The sequence below is a fragment of the Danio rerio genome, chromosome 4 (assembly GCF_052040795.2).
Source record: "Danio rerio strain M-AB ecotype USA chromosome 4, GRCz13ab, whole genome shotgun sequence".
NCBI classification, from domain to species: domain Eukaryota; kingdom Metazoa; phylum Chordata; class Actinopteri; order Cypriniformes; family Danionidae; genus Danio; species Danio rerio.
Window position 1 is genome coordinate 23,163,758 of NC_141024.2, and position 21,496 is coordinate 23,185,253.

At 34.0% G+C, this 21,496-nt stretch overlaps 2 protein-coding genes across 2 annotated transcripts in view; one reads left to right on the plus strand and one right to left on the minus strand.

Moving 5' to 3' along the window:
• Positions 1-21,496, minus strand: part of kdm7aa (lysine (K)-specific demethylase 7Aa) — a 248,442-nt gene that overhangs the window by 117,170 nt on the left and 109,776 nt on the right. The gene's annotated exons all lie outside the window — the stretch shown is intronic.
• The window catches only part of sema3c (sema domain, immunoglobulin domain (Ig), short basic domain, secreted, (semaphorin) 3C), an 84,508-nt gene that overhangs the window by 27,527 nt on the left and 35,485 nt on the right, over positions 1-21,496 (plus strand). The window contains exons 3-4 of the mRNA XM_087248266.1: positions 14,201-14,361; positions 16,443-16,505. Coding sequence (XP_087104392.1) covers positions 14,201-14,361; positions 16,443-16,505 — 224 coding nt within the window. The remainder of the gene's footprint in view (positions 1-14,200; positions 14,362-16,442; positions 16,506-21,496) is intronic.

Below are 21,496 nucleotides of genomic sequence, written 5' to 3' on the forward strand. Positions count from 1 at the left end.
TAAAACTTGCTCTTCTTATATTTATATAGTAGGGGTGGGATGGCACCAATGCAATCTCACAGCAATTCGTAACTTTTTGATTTAGTGGCTAATTCGTATGAATTTGTACTATCTAATTCGTAATAATTTAGTACGAATTGCTCATCACTCAATGACCGTTGGGGTTAGGGGTGGGGTTGGGTGCCATGCCTCCTTTTTAAAATCATACATTTTTATATGACTGAACTCTTACAAATTTGTACGAATTAGCCACTAAACTGACAAAACATAAAATACTTACGTTTTCTCGTGAGATCAGGCTACACAAAAATTGTTGGTTCAGTTTGTATCACAGTTCTGTGGTCACGGTTTTTGGTTTGATTTGGTTCTAATCCCCTACTGTAACACTTTAATACCATTCAAAAACATTTGCATAAAATACATAGCCTTATGTAGCATTTACAATATTAAGCAAATATTCTCCTCAGTCTTAATGAAGTTCTGAACATAAGTTCGGGAGGAGCCTGATCAGTCAGGAGGGTCAGTCAATTATCATGAGTCTATATAAATATATAAGTTGCACTGTTTCAGTTTATTTTTATTCCGGCATCCCTCCACCTCACCATCTCATACTTGAACCTCTAGTCAAGTCCTGAGCCTCCAAGGACGGGTGGTCCGAGCTCTCTTAGGAATTTGATAACTCAGATACCTGTTTTAGGACAGCAATGCCAAAAATTGTTTACCATGCTGGCAAGACTGATTGAGCAGGTGAACTCATGAATAGCTTATTATTATTAGAGTAGACTAATTTTCAAAATTCTTCCACGAATTTGTACTTTCACTTACGGTGCTTTCACACCAATGGATCGATTCTTTTGTTCCGAAACAGGGATTAAAATTGTTGCAATCTTGCTCTTTGTTTTTGGTACAGTTCACTTTCACACAGCAAAGTTTCTAAACGGACCAAAATAACAACAAGTCATGTGCAAGTAAACTCTCGTCACATTGGTCAGAGTTTCATGGATTATTTTGTCCCGCTCAGCTTACATTGTCCTTATTTTAACTTGACGATGAGCAATAAGACATTATAAGCAAAAAATTTAGCTTTCATTTTGAATGGTGACACTTACAGACATCATCATCAAATATAAATCAGAGGTAAGACTTTCTCATGCAAAACTGTTGGTTAGAATTATGCATTATCGGCTTCACATTATGGAGAGAAACAACAGATAAACCAAGACTGCTGTTCGTCAATTTTCCTAATGGATAAACAGCTCTTGTTAATATTTAGCATGCTTTCACTTTTATATTTGACATAAAATTTACCAGTAGGAATGATGGCATCCCACCCTACTCATAAATATCTCTTCATATAGCCATATGTGCCTATAACTTATCTATAATACATATATATACCCTGGTTCGGATCGTATTGCTTTCTCACTGCAATCGATCCACTCCATAGTTCGTTTCAACCGATTGTTTTGGCAGGGATCAGAGCGCTATTGCTGGACCATTATTCATAAATGCCAAACGAACCATGCAAACTGGAAAAAACGAGACAGGTTTAGAAACAAAAGTCTAGGTATGACTAGCATCCCTAGACTCAGACTTAGCCAACTGTTAAATATGGTTATTCAGGGATTATATGTTACATAAATTCAGCCTCAATGTTGCAGCGCAAGAACACGTTGAATAAAAAAAATGCATCTTATAGGTTTTTGCATGAGCAAATCATGCAGAATGTGTTATGTCACAAACCCACATAATTTAACACAATCTCACAGCAGTTCTTAAATGTTTGATTTAGTGGCTAATTCGTATAAATTTGTATGATTTAATTTGTACAATTTAGTAAGATTTGCTCATCACCCGATGATGGTTAGGTTTAGGGGTGGGATTGGGTGCCATGCCTTCTTTCTAAAATCTTACATTTTCTTACATCTGAACTTCTACGAATTTGTCCGATTTAGGCACTAAACTGCAAAAAGAAAAATACTTAAGTTTCCTTGTGAGATCAGGCTTTATAATTCACCTCAATCACATCTACAAGTTTAAACTATTTAATACTGCTGCCTCTTTTAATCTAAATCCATTACTTTTTTTTTAATTTGCAGGGTTAAGTAATAAATAAATAAATACGTGTCCAAAAAATTTTATTTATGTTCGCACGTCTTATTTTTTCAGAGCACAGCAAAATTGTTGACAACCCTAATCCTTGCTACTAAATCATAGTGTCAAGTTTACATTTATAATTATTAAACAGTAACATTTCATAAAAAAGAACCTTACAGTCCAAACTTGAAAAAAAAATTGTCAGGTAAAGCTACATTAATTGTGACATAAGGGGCAACTTATTTTCTTATTTGTTCTTATATCAGATTAAGCATCTCTTAGGGTTTTTGTTCAGTGTAGTAATAGAAGATTAACAAAGTTCAAATAAACAGAGCAAATCCAGTATTGACAACACCAGGCTGGTAGCTTAGCATAAAATATGGATTACTTAATCAATGCCAAGGTAAGCATGTACCTATTAAATTCCGTTTCTCTATTCTTGTAACCTTGTGCCATGTACATACAGTATGGATTTCTCTGGATGGTCCTCTTTCATGATCAAACATGTGGTCCTGCTGGTCTCCTGTGAGCAGATCGAGACCCATAGCCCTTTCTTGCTCCTTAATAATGGATGTTTAAGATGATTCTTAGCACAAAAGCGTCTTGTTCCAGTTCTGCTCGACTGCCTTGTATAAATGAAAACAAGAAGGCTGTGTGTGAAAAGAGGAAGAGGAAACTCATCCAGCATGGTTGAAGTTTTCAGTGCATCACTTGGATGGCTGCTCAAAGCTTGATCATGTTCAAAGGTCTGAAAAAGATCAAGCTGTTCACATTATGGGTAACTATACTGTTTTAAAGGAGCATTTGTGATTCATTATCCATTAACCGTGAGATGTGAGAGGTTTTATCCCTTAATCTGTTCCGAAAATAGAAAGTCTGCTATTTGATTATAAGTACAGTCAAAATAGTAACTATAGTTATGTATAATGTTTTTACACTTCAATACTACATGTTGATTTTACTTAAATAATTGTTGCAAATGATTGATTAAACAGTTTATAATTTTTGGAAAATATATTACGGTTTTCAGAATTTTTTTGATTAATGGGCACTTCAAGAAAACACTTATTTTAAATATAGTCGCAACAATGACAATGTTTTTCATATATAAAGAAAAAAATATATATTAAAACAAAAACCCAATATAAAAACAAAATATTAGGTTTAATAAGCTAAAAATGATTCAAAATAATTTAATTTAGTAAAATGTAAAAAGGGCGTCACGGGTGCGCATTGGCTGGCACAATTGCCACACAGCAAGAAGATCGCTGGTTCAAGGCCCAGCTGGGTCAGTTGGCATTTCTGAATGAATGTTTCCCAGTGATGGGTTACAGCTGGAAGGGTATCCACTGCGTAAAACACATGCTGTATAAGTTGGTGGTTCATTACGCTTTGGCGACCTCAGAGTAATAAAGGGGTTAAGCTGAAAAGAAAATAAATGAATGAATGAAAATGTAAAAACAAGGCATGTCGGTAGATCAAAATAATTATACAGTAAATTATTATGATGAAAATGAACAATGATTTGAACTGTGTAAGAAATGTTAGTTGTTTCAACTGGTGTATTAATATGACATATTGCTATACTGCAAAAAGCAATTGACTTTACTAAAACTGAGTAAATCTGTTGCCTCAAAATTATTAAGTAATTTGACTATGCCTAACTATAAAAAAAAGTAACTTAAGTCAACTTAACAGTTCCTAATCACAACAGGTTTAGTCACTTTTAAGTCAACTTGTCATTTTTAAGGAAACAGGTTAACTCTATTTTTTTACAGTGTAATGCAGGGGTATCAAACTCATTTTCACTAAAGACTTAAGCATAATTGTTGCCTTCAAACTGTATTATAAATATATAGAACTATGCAACATCAAATAATTTTGAGCCGCTAATGAGTGACAGATAAAACATTAGCAAATGTTTGCTTAGTTGAACGCTAATGTAAAAACACTGCATTCTAGCAAAGGATTGTAAAACAAACATGCATAACGGGAGACATGGTTTATAGTCAATATATGAAATAAAGTAATATGGACTTTTATTACAATGCTAGGTTCATGCCAGCAAAACATCTTACTTGTTATAGATTACTTGCAGGATGCTTATCTCATGCAAATTATCTGCTAGACATCTTAAACTTGTGAATAAGACGTTCTTGGCAAATGTGTAGTTTGCATTGACTTGTATAAAATTTAGTCCCAGGAATATATTTAAACTCACATTTGGTAAGAATCAAATGCTCTTGAGAGCATATAAAAGGATATGTGGTGTGATGTATTTATTTATATTTAAGACAAAATTCCACTCTGTGCCAAGCAGAAAGTATAATAAATTTAATCTATAATAAATCACATGACTTTAATCAATCAAAATCAAATAATTCAACTGCAATCAGTAAATGGAAATATACAGTAGTACAGTACATTAATCAGTACATCAACTATCATCTTCTTGAGATGGTTACTGCTGTTTGCTCTCTTCATTTCACAGTTCATTTATGGGATCCAAACTGTACTATAAAGTAAATCACCCTTCCGGCTTTGACTGTACAAGCTCATAAGCAACTTTTATCCACATATATCGAATATCAATCCACTGAAGAGCTCAGGAAGAGACCTAGACATAATACTTATAAGGAAAGCATTCCCAGCACTTCTTCGCAACACAGCCCTTCCAGAAAACCACACAATCGGGCGTTTTAAAGTTCACCCGCTGGGTGATCACCACCACCCATTTCATAGTCAGCCATTTCTACAAAACAACTGCCAGAAACCCTCCTCGAGAACCAGTTATGCTGGGATGTGTGATAAAGTAATCGGAATTGATCTTCCTGATTTAAGCATGCAGGAATGTGGTCAAGCCCATGACTAACACAGCGTTCATGTTGGGGAAAATCACAAACAAAATATATCCATTATCAAAAGCCCCCTTGACGTGAATTAGTTCGGAGATTTACGTTACAAGTTATAAAATATGGTTTTGATTTTGCTTGACGTTGATTTATATTCCTCAAGCTTGCTGCTTTTGACTCCTGACAGTGAGTTTGATTACTGTTTCTCTCAGAAGTTTTCATTGTACAGCGGTTTGCTGGGTTGATGTCTGCCAACTTTCTACACTCGAAAAATGCTAAATTGTTTCAACCCAGAATAGGGTTCAACACGCACAAAGCCAACCGCTGATAATATTTAATGTTTTTATTGAGGAATCCAGCAAATGATCATTGAAAATTTACTTGAGGGATGGGGAAATTAAATGGGGACAATAAAATGTAAAAATAAACTTCTTCAGCTTAATCATTGCTTGATGCATGCTGAAGTATCATGACAAAACTCAGGACTATACTATGTTTATTATTATTATTATTATTATTATTATTAACCTGAATTAAATGATGGTTTATCTTAACAGAAATGTGGTTGTAATTCCCCAGTCTCTGGAGCCGTCTACAGATGGATCACTGATGTAATGCTGAAGTCTGGATCTATTCATTTATTAACAAAAACATAAATGTCATCAGGTTTGCTGGTGTTGGAAGCTTGCAATGAAAAAAATAAGTTGTAGCATTAAACTATACCTCGATACACACTCCGCAGTTACTTAGGTACATCTTGTCAGTACCTTATTGGAAAACCTTCGTGTTTGGTGTAAATTCAACAAGGTGCTGGAAACATTCCTCAGGGATTATAGTTTAAAAAAGAAAAACAGACTGAGATGACTATAGCTTTGAGACGTGGCACATTATCCTGCTGGAATTAGCAATACAATATTGGTTTACAAGGCCGGGGTGTTTAAATGTAGTTCAGAAGGTACCAGGAGGCCAAAGTGGGCCAAGAAAACACATACCATACATATTAAGTAGCTGTCATGTGATTGATCAAAAATCTGTGGTACCGAACAAATGCTGGACCTTATAAAGTCCCTGGTGAGTAAAAAATAATCAGATTACTTCTTTCATGCCACATGAAAGTTATTTACATATTTAAATATTATGTCACATATTTAAATAGACAATCAAATGAACTTAATCGGATAAAAAAAAAAATAGAACAAATATTGAAAAACTATTTTGGGCCGAATAACAAAATTAAACTTTAAACAGTTTATAGCATCAGTTTAAGTTGCTATAAGCAACTTAAGCACAAATTGATTGTTTAAATATTATTACAAGGATATCTTTATACATTGTGCTGACAATTAAAAACCAAATCACCATCAATTGTCTCCTGAATTCACCTAAAAAAAAGACAATAATGAATGCCACTCATCTTGTAGAGCTTGAGAAGCATACAGTTCTTTATGTTAAACATCATTTGTAATATAAAGACTTGGATGCAAAGGAAACTGATTGGGAGAAAAAAAGCACTATCTCCTCTGTGAGGTGTAGAAGAGTCATATAATAAGTCATAATGATGTTGTTTTATTTATGAATTGAATCAATATTTAAATATTTGTGTTGATACTGTAATTCCATAAAGCACTTGCAAGTTTGTAATTCTTAAAGAATCAATTTTTTCAAAGCTTAATTAAACAATTAAATAAACTATTCAGAACTCAACCAATTGGCATTTTTAAAGATAAAAGATCCTTTGCACTACTGCTGGTTCAAGAAAAAACATTTCCAAGAACATGGTCCATCGCTTTAAACTGTCCTTTCCTTATAATCTTTAACATTCTCATTTGTCATTGACCCAAATACATTATGTTTTTTATTGCCACACTTCAATATCATATGACAAAAATACTGCCTTTACAAAAGCCTTAAGATGTCATTTTGAAGAAGCTGCCAGATTATCCTGCAGTATAATGGATTCAATAAGTGTTTCTCTGTGATGTTCAGCTTCGGAAAAAGGTCATGATCTCAAACACGGTGCCAAATTAACACTGCAGTTGCTCATAAACAAAAAGATCTATTGATACAATCAAAGCCTTGATCTCAGTCCAACTGCCCTGGCACAGTCTGAAAACTGCATTGCGTAAGTGCCATCTAACTAACTCAAGCTACCTGAAGTGACTCTGCTTAGAAAAAAATGGCCTCTGATGCAAAACGTTTCAACAACTTCAATGTTTTTTACTAGTAGTTTTTATGGTAAATTTGTAATATTTGTAATTGTTTTATGATCACAAAATGCTTCCTAAATTCCACACCATTGCCCCCAAAATAACAGTAGTATAAAAACAAATAACATTAAATAAATTAAGTTTATTACATAAAATTACATAAATTGTAATGAAAAAAGTCATTAGTTAAATGAAAGTTATTTTATTTCATGTACTCTGCAATGATATATATGTCATGATCAATTAGAACCTACTTTACCTTCAAATAACTACAACAAAACTACAACTAAACCTAAAAACAAGCAAACAAAAAAATTATACCAGACACTGTTATGCCATATTGTGGTAAACTAATTAAAACAACGGAAAATGGTGAAAACCTCTACAATACATTTGTGTATGAATAATACAAATATCCCTTTATTGGGCGAGGAACCAAAAATGTTACCTTCATTGACATCAATTACAATATAACCCCCAGTAACACTCCATGGTTTTTACCAATGACAATTTCAATGAGTGCCATATAAAGGGCTAAAATCAAAAGAAATATCCTATATTTCTGCCACAATACAGTACCATGGTCACAGTTTCCATCTCCAATGAAGTATATACTTGCAGTGCAGTGTGTAATATAAGTACACGGATAGTGCTGTACCCTCTGCCTGCCCTCACTGAGAAATGTGCAAAGTGATCTTTGACCTGAAGTAAAATATTATTTTACATTTAGCGTAAATTAGATAATCGGTCTGTTGTATTCCCATTAAAAAGCAAAATAAAAAATCTTCTTTGACTGTATTATTAGCAGGTGTGAAAGCACCTGTCAGTGGGGAATGTTGACTTAGATACGAGAATGTGTGATTTGTGTTTTCAGAGTTTAGAGGTCAGGACAGGCAGACACAAAACACCACACAATCCTCCCAAGAGGGAGAAAACGTGTCCGTTTATCCACCCTGGGGGAAGGTCTTGAAAACTTTTCCACTGTGCTGTCTTCAACGTACTCACACGCAGACAAGTAAACACTGCTTCAAAATAACATTAGGAATGCCTTTTGTGACATTTAACACAAAAAGGCTCAAAATTATATTTGTTTACGATAAGACGCTACAGGGCAAAACTGTATTTTTATGGCCATTTATGTATTTTCTTTACTTTAGTGTTTTATAGTGCTTTTCAGACTAATGAACAGTATATATTTAGTTTTTTAATTAGTTTTATTTTTTCTAGTGCTAGAAATGTATGCAAATTAGCACATATTTAACTAAATATAAATATGCTTGATTTGCATATTTAGGCATATAATCATACAAATTTGCATGAAACATAATCTGAACGTAATCAATCAACTATAGAAGCCAACCCACCAAGCAATTCTGTGTTTAAAGGACGTTTAAAAGACATCTAAACACAGGTGTCTATGCCAAAACAAGACTAAATTTGGGCTGTGAGTGAAAATCCAATAGACATCTAACAATAGTCCAAAAATAGACACAATAGTCATCAAACACCAAAATTAATACCAAAACCAAATTGCTTGCTGGGAATTAGTAAATATTTTTGCCCAGTTCTCGCACAAATTTCTCCTAACATAACACACTCAAACTACTTTTCACTAAAGTTACTTATTTTTTTAAACAGAGATGTAAATCAATAAACAAACAATATATATAATTTATTTCAGGGCTGTTCTTTTAAACTTTATAAATCAGAAAATGGAGAAAAAAAGTAATGGTTTCCACAATAGTATTACACAGCACAACTCCTGTCAATATTGATATATTTAAAAAAAGTGTCAACATTTTTCCTAGAATGATGAAAACTGGTAGTTATTGATATTAATTGTATTTGATGAAAGTCGAGGGGGGAAGGTAATTCATAAAAGGTAACATTTGTCTTAAACCAGAGATTACCAAACTAGGGCCAGCAGGCCAAAGTTAGCCCCTGGTAATCTTTAATTTGGCCCGCCATCCAATCTGAGAAGAGGTAAAATGATGGGTATAGGCTAGAGATTGTCAATTCAAATTTAATGTAACATTTTGTTTGTTTGTTTGTTTGTTTGTTTGTTTGTTTTATTGGTAAAAACTAACTAAAATGAAATGTTTCGATTAAGTGTTGTAAATTAATGTGACTGTCTAAATGTACATACTGTAACCATAGAGAACAATGCAAAGACTATGATTGTTTATGGTTTTATTGCAATCTGTCATTATTTAAACATATATACTATAATAGTTAATACAATTTAAAGTAATGTTTTCTATTTATTTTGAAATATTAGGAAAAAAATTTGGAAATTACCCATGGCAACTTGAATGTAATATAGTTTGGTATATTGGCCCACAGCTCGCAATGACATTTGGTTTTGGGCACTTTATAAGAAAAAGTTTGTGCAGCCCTGTCTTAAATTTATTCATTCAATCAAAGTAATGCAAGACCTCAAATGTTTAAATCATCTGGAAAATATTTTGTCTCTCACACAGTTTAAGTTACATTTATGTTAAACGTTTGAACAACACACCATTTTTATATCATAGAGAAGCCAGAACCAAAGTTGAAATGTGCTGAATGAAAAACCCCACAAAGCAACTTTCCAAAAAGAAAACCATTCAGAAAGTCTTTAAATGAGCAGGAGTCTGCTGAATGGGGTGAAATTGGATTTTATGATTTCAGTCTGAGGTTACAGAAGCTGAATGTTTCTAATTAGTTGCCTGAAACCTAGAACCTGACGTGAGATTTCTTTCTCTTGTTCCTATTTTTTACAACATATTTCCTCACGCCTTTGCTCATTTCTAGTTCTCATGCATGTAGCAGTGTTGCTCCGATAAGCTCTTTGAGCAGTAATAATGGCACTTTTATCTGTCGGAGATGCTATCGGTGCAGCTTTGAAGCCCGGCTGATGTAATCGCGTCTCTTTTTATTAAAGCCACGTTAGAATGACGAGTTTGACACGGCCCTCTCCACTAATATAATCCTATAATAGTCTGCTGAGACATACTGTCTACTGTCAGTGCTCCTCACAGAGCCTGAGGTTATGATCATCAGCTTGCCCTGTCTTGCTGGATAAAAATGGACTACTTGAAAATTTCTCAGGGACTAATAGTTTTGTTAGAGTAAAATTATAGTTTTAGTTAAAATGATAGATTTGTTTTATTCTTAAAAGGCCTGATTACATTTGTTTCAAATGTCAAATAAAAATATTGAGGTTCTTTCAAGCATTTTTTTCTCCCAGAAATAGACAATAACAAATCTTTATTTTTTGGGACAAATTTTTTTATTATTTACTTGAATGGAGTTAAAACACTGTAATTTGTTTCATTTGTCAAAAAAAATCTGCATTTTACATTTGGCCAGAGAGATTTTCAGGTTTTCTCTTAATTTATTCCCATCGCTGTATATTTCTTCGTATAAATATGTACTAAAAATATTTATAATGCCTCCAATAAATATATTTTGTTTTGACTTATATTTATTTATTTACATTTCATGAACAATTAAGTGTCAATGAAGATTGCAGAAATGCTCTAATTAATCAATACTTACTAGAAACAAATTGTGGTGCTAATATATATCATAGCAGTACGATGTGGCTGGACATTGGTACTGGTGGAAGGCGTGCGTTAGTGTCCCACCAGTGCCGATATACAGCCATATCGTACTGCTATGAGTGTGATATTGCGTTTATACAACAGTTAAATGGCATAATCATGTATATAAAAAAGAAAATTAAACACAGAGGGCCCTATCATACACCCGGTGCAATGTGGCACAATGCGTGACGCAATTATTATTTGCTACTTTCATCTCTGTGCAAGGGTCATTTTTAAGGTGTTGCGCCACGCTTTTCAAATAGCAAATGCAGTTGCGCTCATATGTGAGCCCATAGACGTTCTAGTCTAAAAAAGCAGGCTTGCTTTGGCGCGTTGCTGGCGCGTTGCTATTTTGAGAAACTGTAATAGTCTGTTCTTTAGACCAGAACAAACCCGGTCTAAAGTCCGGCACAGAGCGCGTTAGTTGTGCGCCTCGCTTGCACGCTGCTTAATATACACAAGTTGTAGAGAAATGAGCAAATATCTTTACATATGAAAAAAAAAAAATTTAAGGAAATATATAGAATATAATAAGGATATATATAGGATATAAATATAAAGAATTAAAATATTACAAAACATATTATTTGCTAGCCTACATAAATCCTTCATCTCGGGAGGCTTTTTCAGTTCATTCAATTTGCTTTTGTATAATGTTATTATTATTAGCAGTATTATTTATTATATCCATATTTATATTTGTTTTTATTAAAAACAATCTTAGATTTTTCCACCTGTCAGGTTTTAGACCATATGGGGCATAGCAGGTGTATTTGGAAATAACTCAGTATTTTGACCACACTTCATTATTATTGTTCATTTATTCGTTAGCTAAAAATTAGAACTTAATTTAAAAATAGTTTTGAAACAAATCTTTGCGCTTAAACAAAATTAATTATTTATAGGCTAATTGCGTAAAGGTTTCCCTATCACGAGAGCAAAAGCGAAAGTGAACTTACTTTACGTCATGTAAATATCAAATGCGCTTATGGCGCAACGCAGCTGGCTCTTAAAGGTAATGGGCGATGAGACTCTGATCGGTTTATTCTCAAAACATGCCTATAACTCATTAAGAAATTAAACTCTACCTAAACTAAACCTTTTAGACCATGTGCCATGGCGCAAAGCGGATTTTCCCATCCTCATATTAGCACATATGGATTCTGACACTCCCTGAATGCGTTTGCTCCCTGCGCTTTCCGTTTTGCGCATGGACCGTCAAAATAGAGCCCAGAGAGTCTAAAACCCTTTTGTAAGAATAACTAATTTCTTCTGCTATTCAATCACATTTGCAGCTGACATCGGAACAGCAGAAACTGTTGCTACTTCACACATGTTATTTTAGTGCTAGTATTTGAATGACTCTCTAGCGTAATGTCTAAAATGATGACAAAACAGGTGATTTTGCTCACATTTTAAAACTATATGGCTGAACAGCATGAAATGCCATCAGTCTACAGAGATTTATCAGTATTTCTTAATTGCAATCGAGAGATTACAATAACTATCCCAGAAAAAGCCAAAGCAGCACCCACACTACCAGATTACTGTTGTGTTTGTGATAAGGAAAAATGCTAAACACATTAGGGCATTTCTTCTTTTTTTTACTGTGTACTGAACTAGTCTGCTGTAAAACAGGAGACACATGAAAAACAAAGATGGCCAACCAGGGTTATACAAAGAGCGGCCAACACAAAATACATACTGTACATTCCTTGTCCCATCTCAAACTCAATACACTACTATTATATGGTATAAATACAGCACTACAACATACAAAAGAGAAAAAGATTGTCCTATAATGTTATTTACCTGTTTAATAATGATTTGATCAGCTGTAGTTAGAAATGATGCTGTCTTTATCTGCTCTGGGCTTATTATGCTGTCTCTGTCACCATCTTGTGGATGGACATTGTCAACTGTCCTTGCTCTGCTTGAATGACAGGTTATTGGCCGCTGATGTACTGTCTCTCAGAAATTATAAACATTTAAAATAGGCACTATCCTATTTTATCCTATCCACTATTTAAAACAGCAACATTCTTGACTTAAATAGCCTAAAAATTACACTTTAAAAATGTTGGGTTATTTATTCATTATGTTGTCCAACAGCAGCACTATTTGTCAAACTGTACAGTGTCCTGTGCTTGTCTCTGTATGTGGGCAGATAATAAACAAGGGTGAAAGGTTAAGAGACTGGATGAGTGCTGTTATTTGCAAAATATGGCATCAGATTCAAAAACCAGACAGGACTGTTTTATAAATATATTTAATTATAATGTTTTTTTTTAAATATCATATATATATATATATATATATATATATATATATATATATATATATATATATATATATATATATATATATATATATATATATATATATATATACGATTAAAAAATTTGAGCATGACAAAACTAATATCAATTTAATAGCTGTGTTGTGACAGCAGTCAGTTTAGTAAATCATTTAAAATGAAAAAATAATATGTATAATAACATATTATTATTAATATTATGATTATTATTTCTATGTTATTGTACAGTTCAACAAGAGGCAATACACACAAATGTGCTACTTTTACCAAGGAACTGTTAGTGCTCGGAGAATTAAGAGCTAAAATAAGCGGGAGGGTTTTTCTACAGGTGGTTGGTCAAGCCCACTCACCTATGTGAGGCACACTTCAGAAACTCAGACAGTTTTTTTTCTAGAGATATGAAGCGATTGTAGGAAAGTGTCTAGTGCAAATGTGCAAAACTGGTGCAAGTGTCGGTTAAAGTGTCAGAGAGATGAAAGAGTGTTTTTTCTACAGGTGGTTTGTCAAGCCCACTCACCTGTGTGAGGCACACTCAGAAATGCATAATGTTTTAAGTTTGTTCTGTTGTGTGGTGGGTAAGGAAAGGCGGTCTTGGTTTTGTTCACAGGCGTTCATATACCTCATTAAATGTTAAGTTAGACATGTATTTACCAAGTGATCCACTATAAATGTAGGATTTGCATAGATTTGTGTTCACAGACTTGGTGAACATACAGACTTTATATGCCTACTCTTTGTTTCAGGATAAAAAACAGAAATGTGAAAGAAAAGAAAAGAAGAAACATGTGACTTTCATTGGGGCTGGAGGGTGTTATCTGGTCATTGAAGAGAAAAGTAAAGAGTGCTGGCTATAGAAGGGTGTTAAAAAGGGATAAAGACGATGAGGAGAAGGGTATCAATGAGGGCTCCACTTCTCTATACATTTCTGAATGACAAACTCGAAATAACAATGAATATTCATGAGTTTGCTTTTCATTAGAGAGAATCTGATGGCATGCTGAAGGGCCTTGCATCTCTGTGGAAGTATAAAGCGTGTTTTGGAGTACAATTGAGGCTCAACAATCTTGTCATTGTCAGAAGTGCAAGTAAACGCCAAAACCTCCAACTAATGCAAAGAACATGTTTGTGTTTGCATTACAGAACTGCAGAAAACCCAGTCCTTTGAGCACTACTCTCTATCTGAGAAGGCCATGGACTACAGAATCCTTTTCACGGATGAGGATCAAGATCGCATGTACGTGGGCTGCAAAGACCACATACTCTCGATGGACATCAACAACATCAGCCAGGCCACACTGAAGGTGAAGGAGCTGTCAAAAGCTCTCCAGATCAACATGAAACAGTTGCGCAGCTGTAGAAAGCAATGGTGACCACATTTCTTCCATCATATTTGACAAATGGTGGAGCAGCAGTTTGGTTAGGCAGTGCTGGCTCTTGAGGAAACAGTCTGAACACAACTGGCACAAATTAAGGAAGTTTATCTTTCCTCTTCCAACTAAAGTTGGCAAAGCTTTAGAGTTTCATTGCGTTCCAGTGGATTTTGCTGGTTTGTGTTGCCTGTCCATCCTACAGGACACGACCCGAATCACAAGTTCAATGGAAAAAAAAGACTTATATAAGAGCATTTGGGTGTTCTTTAATAACTTTTGAGCTAAAAAAAAAATCCCAGATTTTGTGGAATGTGAAAATGCACGATTAAATACGACCTGTGATATACAAACAAAAAAACTTTTCCTTGAAGCCAAATCCCTGTGCAGTGCTGCAGAGACATTCTGATTCTGAGTGATGGGTCGTAATGTGTAAGTGTGTACTCTACCATGAGAGATCCACCCTTAATAATGTCAACCAAAGCCATGTTCACAAACAAATAAATCAGAAACTAGAATCAATCTGGAAGACAGATTTTTTTTTTCTTACCACTTGTCTATGTCTATTGGTCTATGATTTACATAAAAAAAACAATTTAACACTGTAAAAAAACTCTAAAAAAACTATTTTCACGACACCCCCTCTTTAAATGTTTGGAATTCATGATGGCTTTGGAATACAGACTTACTGTAGGCCATGTCCACACTAATACATTTTAATTTAAAAAAGCAATGTTTCAAAGAGATGGAAAGTAAATAATACCATATCACATCAGTACTGAACAATGGAGTTTTTTAGTTGTTTTTGTCGAAAGCGTTTTCAGGTGACAGATTCAACGTATTGCTGTGACGTTTCAAAGATATGGAAAGTAAATAAAAGCCAGGCGGTTCAATTGTTTTGCACTGTAACACAATTTCTGATTTCAAATAGCTTTTCAAAATAAATATTTTATTTTCAAATGTGAATTTAGAATAATAACTTAAACATATGGTATTTAAATAAGTAAATAAATAAATATAGTGTCAGTAGATATGCTTCCATCCAAAGATGCAAATTAAATTTATGTGCAAAAATAAGTATCGTATAAAAGACATGCGAATAAAGAACTTTTTACATCCAAGTAGTCAAAAAGAAAAAAAGTTGGCACTTCCTGATGAACTGGCACCGAATAAAGTAAAAACTGAATTTGCTGCGGTAGGAGAAGCTGCGTGAGTCTTTTCTTCATTTAATAAATTACTTGCGCCTCAGAAGTCGTTTTAGACTGAACAAAACAACTCTTTAGATGTTCAACAATCAACGGTCTTCCTGCTGGTTTGTCCATTCACACACATTTTTATCCTCACATTATCTTTTATAACAAAATCACATAAATTTTTATGCGCATACTGGAATTTGTTCAGTAAAAGTGTTTCCATTGTAGTTTATGCACATCTTTTCTTATCGCATAAAAACTTTATCATATGAGAACATCTATTTTTCATGCGCAGAGAGTAAAACATAAATGTAAATCTATAAAATTGTCTGAAAGTTTGAAAAGATAAAATACTAACCATAATTTGTGCTATTTTAAATTTCAGATATTTTAATATTTTATTTATTCCTCTAATGAAAAGGCTGCTTTTTTTATTTAAAGTTTAATATGAAGTGCAGAAGAGATTTATTCATCGCTATGAAGGCAATTATTTACAATAGAACTCTTAAAAACTATAACATAAAACCGTTTTTCCACTTTTTTTCCTTTAATACATACTTGTTGAATAGAAGCACAAACTTCTTTCAACAAATATCATAATGACCCTATCACGACATATGTGATGTCAAAATTGTTTATACAAATTAAATATAATACATAATTTAGATAATTTCACAAACACACAAATGAACTCGCCAGCTGGTGGACAGACACAAAGTATCGTAAATCTGTCACTACAAATTTAAACTACGCACTTTGCTAGCTACATCCAATGTTCTCATGTTTCTCATTGCTCTCCTCTTATTTTATTTTTTCCATCAGATCTTCTGGCCGGCGTCCATCAGTAAGGTCGAGGAGTGTCAGATGGCTGGCAAAGACCCGACAGTAAGAACATTGCCCCTTTTAAACTCCCTGCATGCAATGGTTGGCCAACTCTTTTATGCCTTTGATTCACAATGAAAGCAGCAGCATTCTTGATCCGATTCCTATTTGTCTGCTGTTTGTCTGTCGCTTGGAGAATTGATCGCTCAGTGAGCTGTTTTCACAAGCATTATTCTCCCTACAATCACAGCAATTAATTACACTTGTCCCAAATCAATCATAAAAGCACCAAACATTAAATCACTGTTTACTTCTCAGATTCAAACTGTTATGTCTGTATCAGGAACAGATGCATGTTGTTTGAAAATAAAGTTTTATTTTTTCCATTTTCTGCCAGTCAAGGCTGGATAAGAAACAGATGGTTGTGTCTCTAGATGCGCAGTGGGTTGTCACACCTTCCCTGTCATCAAAATTGTGTGTTAGAATAAATTATGATGTGAAAATGGACCTGGGTTTTTTCTAGCTGGACAAAGACAAATATTGTATTGTAGAACCATACATATACAGTAGTTCATTTAAGAATGAAAAATACGGATTCAAAAATGCACTGGTATTCAAATCTAATTATTGTAAATAATATTTTAATTGCATTTAAATCTGACAAATAATTATTCAAGATATTAACATCTTTTGATTTTAGCTTAAAAACACCAACAATTTTATCATGTAGAAGCTACATAATTTTAGGCGGTACAAATAATTAATTATTAATATAAATTATGTTAGTTTTAGTTCTATTTAAGCATTTTATAAGATTTGATGTATTTTTATTTAAAATTTAAAGCTCAAACTAAAAAATTTGTCCCAGACACACTTGCTTAAATACATAAAAAAATTACAATTAAAAGCAGCCCAACAAACTACAGTTATCTATTAATATAAATAATTGTCATAAATACAAATCTTTAAGAATATGTTAAATGTGTATGCAAAATAAATAAAAGGATCTATTTTCACACAAATCAATACATTAAAAAAGTTAATCAAAATAACAATTGTAATAACATTTTTAATTTTTAATAGCTTTTCAGCAGTCTCATGCTGTAGTATTTATTATAATATTGTTTATTTATTTTACTGTTGTAGTATTACTATTATTTATTTTATTTATTTTTATATAATCTACTTTCTCAATTACAAATAGTAATCTGTTTCGTTTATTCAAACAAACAATTATCTACAGAATTAAAAGTATCTAAAAAAATAATCTAATTATCAGCGTAGGCTAATTGTAAATACATGCCTTAGCCTACGTTTTTGCAAAATAGAAAATACATTGCTCTGGATAGATTTAGTTGCATGTTTCCGGTGAATAATCCACTAGAGGGCACGGTCTACATTTTTGCTAATCTGAAATACATTACTTTTGTATGTTTCGCTACCCATTTCAAACTTATTCAAACGTATTTTGACATTAGAAACTTAGTATATTAAAAATCACAGACATCATTAAGTTGTTTTGTGGTACTTATTAGATGTTGTGCAAATAATTGCATGAAAATAATCCTTCATTTGTCAATGTTGTGTCCCTGTTAATGTCATTAGTATAAAAAAAGAACAAAAGCTGTCATTATACCGTCTGTTATCTTTAATTTTACCTACAAACTGCAGTCAAATGTATGTTTAAGTACATTTATATTTTCACAAAAATGTAGGCTGAAGTATGTACTGTATCTTGAACGAGTCTGTGTTGCCAAATATGTAAATAAAATAATTTTCTAGCAGCTTTAATATATTGTGATTTCTTATGTGACAGCTGATAATGAAAACAGGGAGAAAATGTGCTAAGTTTGTCATATAATAAAATATTAAAAAGCTTAATAAATCTTATTATCTCCCTTTCATTATTAAACACCTCATTTTCTGAAATGTTGCCACTCAAATATCCCTTAAAAGTATTCATAAAAATTCATCCAGCCCAAAATACTTGGAATACAATGGATAATAACTTTACCAGTGGGAAAAAAGCAACATGTCACACAGTGATATATGCAGTCTTCCTGCGCTACTTCTCACGAATATTTATGTTACAGCCCTTGTGAGGGTCTGTGCATGCCTGTATTTAAACTGAGGTTTGCTTCACTGATTTCCCCTGATGTTTTATTTGTATCTATGGACCTGTAGCATTGTCCCTTATCATGTTGTTAGGGATCTACCCTTGACAGTGTCACCCGCGCGTGACTTCACATCATCCGAAACCATCTGCACCGTGAGGGAAACACTGAGGTGTTTCTTGGGCCGAGCTGTAAATGATATTAAAACATGTTTATAGAGCTCCTTCTTGTTAATTCAGCCTGATCTGGATGTGAACTGTAAGCTGTCAAAACGCCTAATCACTTTTGTGTAAGAAAAGATACGTACCATGAATCTACCAGCAAATACAAGCCAAAAGAGGATAATGTTGATATGTGACACAGAATAAAAAAGTTATATTATTGGCAAACACATAAAAAATGGGCGGAGTTGACGGTGGGGTGTGTGCTGTGATTTTACTGCAGTTACTTTTGAAGGGTCTGTGTGTGCTCATGCTAACCGAGAGCTCAAGCAGCTGCTGTTTTCACACACTTCGCCAAGTTTCTAACTGCTCCCCTGGCACTGCTTTTCTTTCCCTGCTCATCCCTCTCGCTTTTTTTTGGGGAGGGGGCTGGATCATGTGCATTTGATTTGGCGTCATTTTAGTTTGGGTTTCAGTCTTAAGACAGGCCTTGAATTCTTGACCTACATAAACTTCCTAAATTATAGGTTCGGATTGATATATTAAAGTCAGCTTCATTTTAATTGGCATTGGCATCTCTCAAAATGGATTAAGCAAACATTTCAGCTTGCTAATAGAACTTAATGGGATCTTAGGGCTCATCTATTGCTGGTATTAAGATGTGATAATCAATCTGATCACAACTGGATAATGGTTAAAGGGACAGTTCATGCATAAAGAAAAAATCTGTCATGACTTACTCATTGTCCTCCTTTCTTTCTTCTGTTGGACACAAATAATATACTGAAGAATGTTGAGAGGAAGAAACAACCATTTACTCTCAAAGTATTTTTGTTCCTACTATGGATGCCAGTGGTTGCTATTTTCCAATATTCTTCAGAATATCTTGTTTTGTGTTCAACAGAAGTTTAAAACCACTCGAGTGTGAGAAAATGGTGAGGAAATGTTCATTTCTGACACATTTTCCACACATTTGTAATGCTGACAGTCATTCAAGAAACCTGCTTTTTTAGCAGAAGTGCACGTTGAGCGAATGCAGCAACCACAATAAGATTTATGTTTCTGTTAATTGATACCCACTCTATACTTGAGCCTCCATAAAGAAATGTTATAAGTCCAAAATTATTTATAAATTACAATCGTTTGAGCAAATGATAAATTGTCTTACCGCTCAATATTTTTATTAAGAATACAGGTAATGGTATTACTGATTAAAAACTCTAACTCTATTTGTGTTAATTAAGAATGTATGCAAGTCGTATCTGAGCATCCACTGTATTGGTCACTAAGCTCACAAACACACTATAATAATGAATGGGTCAACCTATGGTCTTTTTGAATTGAACTGAATTAAAGGGCAGTGCAATGTAACATGGGCTTGTTCTATCATAGTATTCAGTATGATATTATGGACCATCATGCTAAATAAATCAGGCTCTCAGTGACTCCATTTTACAGTCCAGTCCAGTTCTAGCTAATAATTTATTCATTAATTTTCCTCCGGATTAGTCCCTTATTTATCAGAGGTCACCTACTGTATAGTGCATGTGTTTAGACAGTGGGGGAAACCAGACCACCCAGAGGAAAACCACGCCAATTCACGAAGAAGCGCCAACTGGCCCAGCTGGGACTCAAACCAGCAACCTTCTTTCTGTGAAGTCACAGTGCTAACTACTGAGCCACCATCTCACTTTTCCAGTGGATAAATGAGAATCATCTCACACACCAGATGTGAAGTGCACATTCAGTTTGTACTATATGTGGTGCGTCATTATTTAGGTGCACAATACATTCTGTGTTGATGATGTTAAATGGTTGTTAAATGGTGATACCTTTTACTATTTATATCCAAACACAACTTGGGAAGAAGTAAAGATTGATATAGGATGACACATTGTGCATTTCTTGGTTTTAATTTTCAGTAGACCACCCAAAATGATTCTTTACAGCCCCTGCAAAATTCCATGCTGAAAAATGGATGCTTGATGCAATCCTGTGCTTAATGTATCACTGTAAGCTCTATCAGTAACTAAGGTCTACTAAAAGCTTATTCTTATCACTAGAAAAGAGGTCAATAAGTATATCGCTTTGACTGAAAATGAAAACTAAAAGAAGCACAAGTGTGGCATTTTCTGAGTTGCGTTGTGATAAAAATAGCTTACTGAGAAAAATCGTCTGATGTTATTGACACAGAACGCACTGCACACCTAAAATAATGGGTCAGCTATAGTATAAATTATGTACTTCCATTCATTCATTTATTCATTCATTCATTCATTCATTCATTCATTCATTCATTCATTCATTTTCTTGTCGGCTTAGTTCCTTTATTAATTCAAAGTCGCCAAAGCGGAATGAACTGCCAACTTATCCAGCAAGTTTTCCAGCTGCAACCCATCTCTGGGAAACATCCACACACACTCATACTCTATGGACAATTTAGCCTACCCAATTCACCTGTACTGCATGTCTTTGGACTGTGGGGGAAATCGGAGCACCCGGAGGAAACCCATGCGAACGCAGGGAGAACATGCAAACTCCACACAGAAATGCCAACTAAGCCGAGGCTCGAACCAGCGACCCAGCGACTTTTTTGCTGTGAGGCGACAGCACTACCTACTGTGCCACTGCTTCACCAAATTATGTACCTATTTAGTATAAAAAGCAGTATTTTTTTAATCATGTAAATCTTTCATTGGGTTTTCCATTATATATTTAACTGATAGACATCATTACAAGAGTGTTACTGGGGGTTCTTACAAGGCATTTGAACATTTAT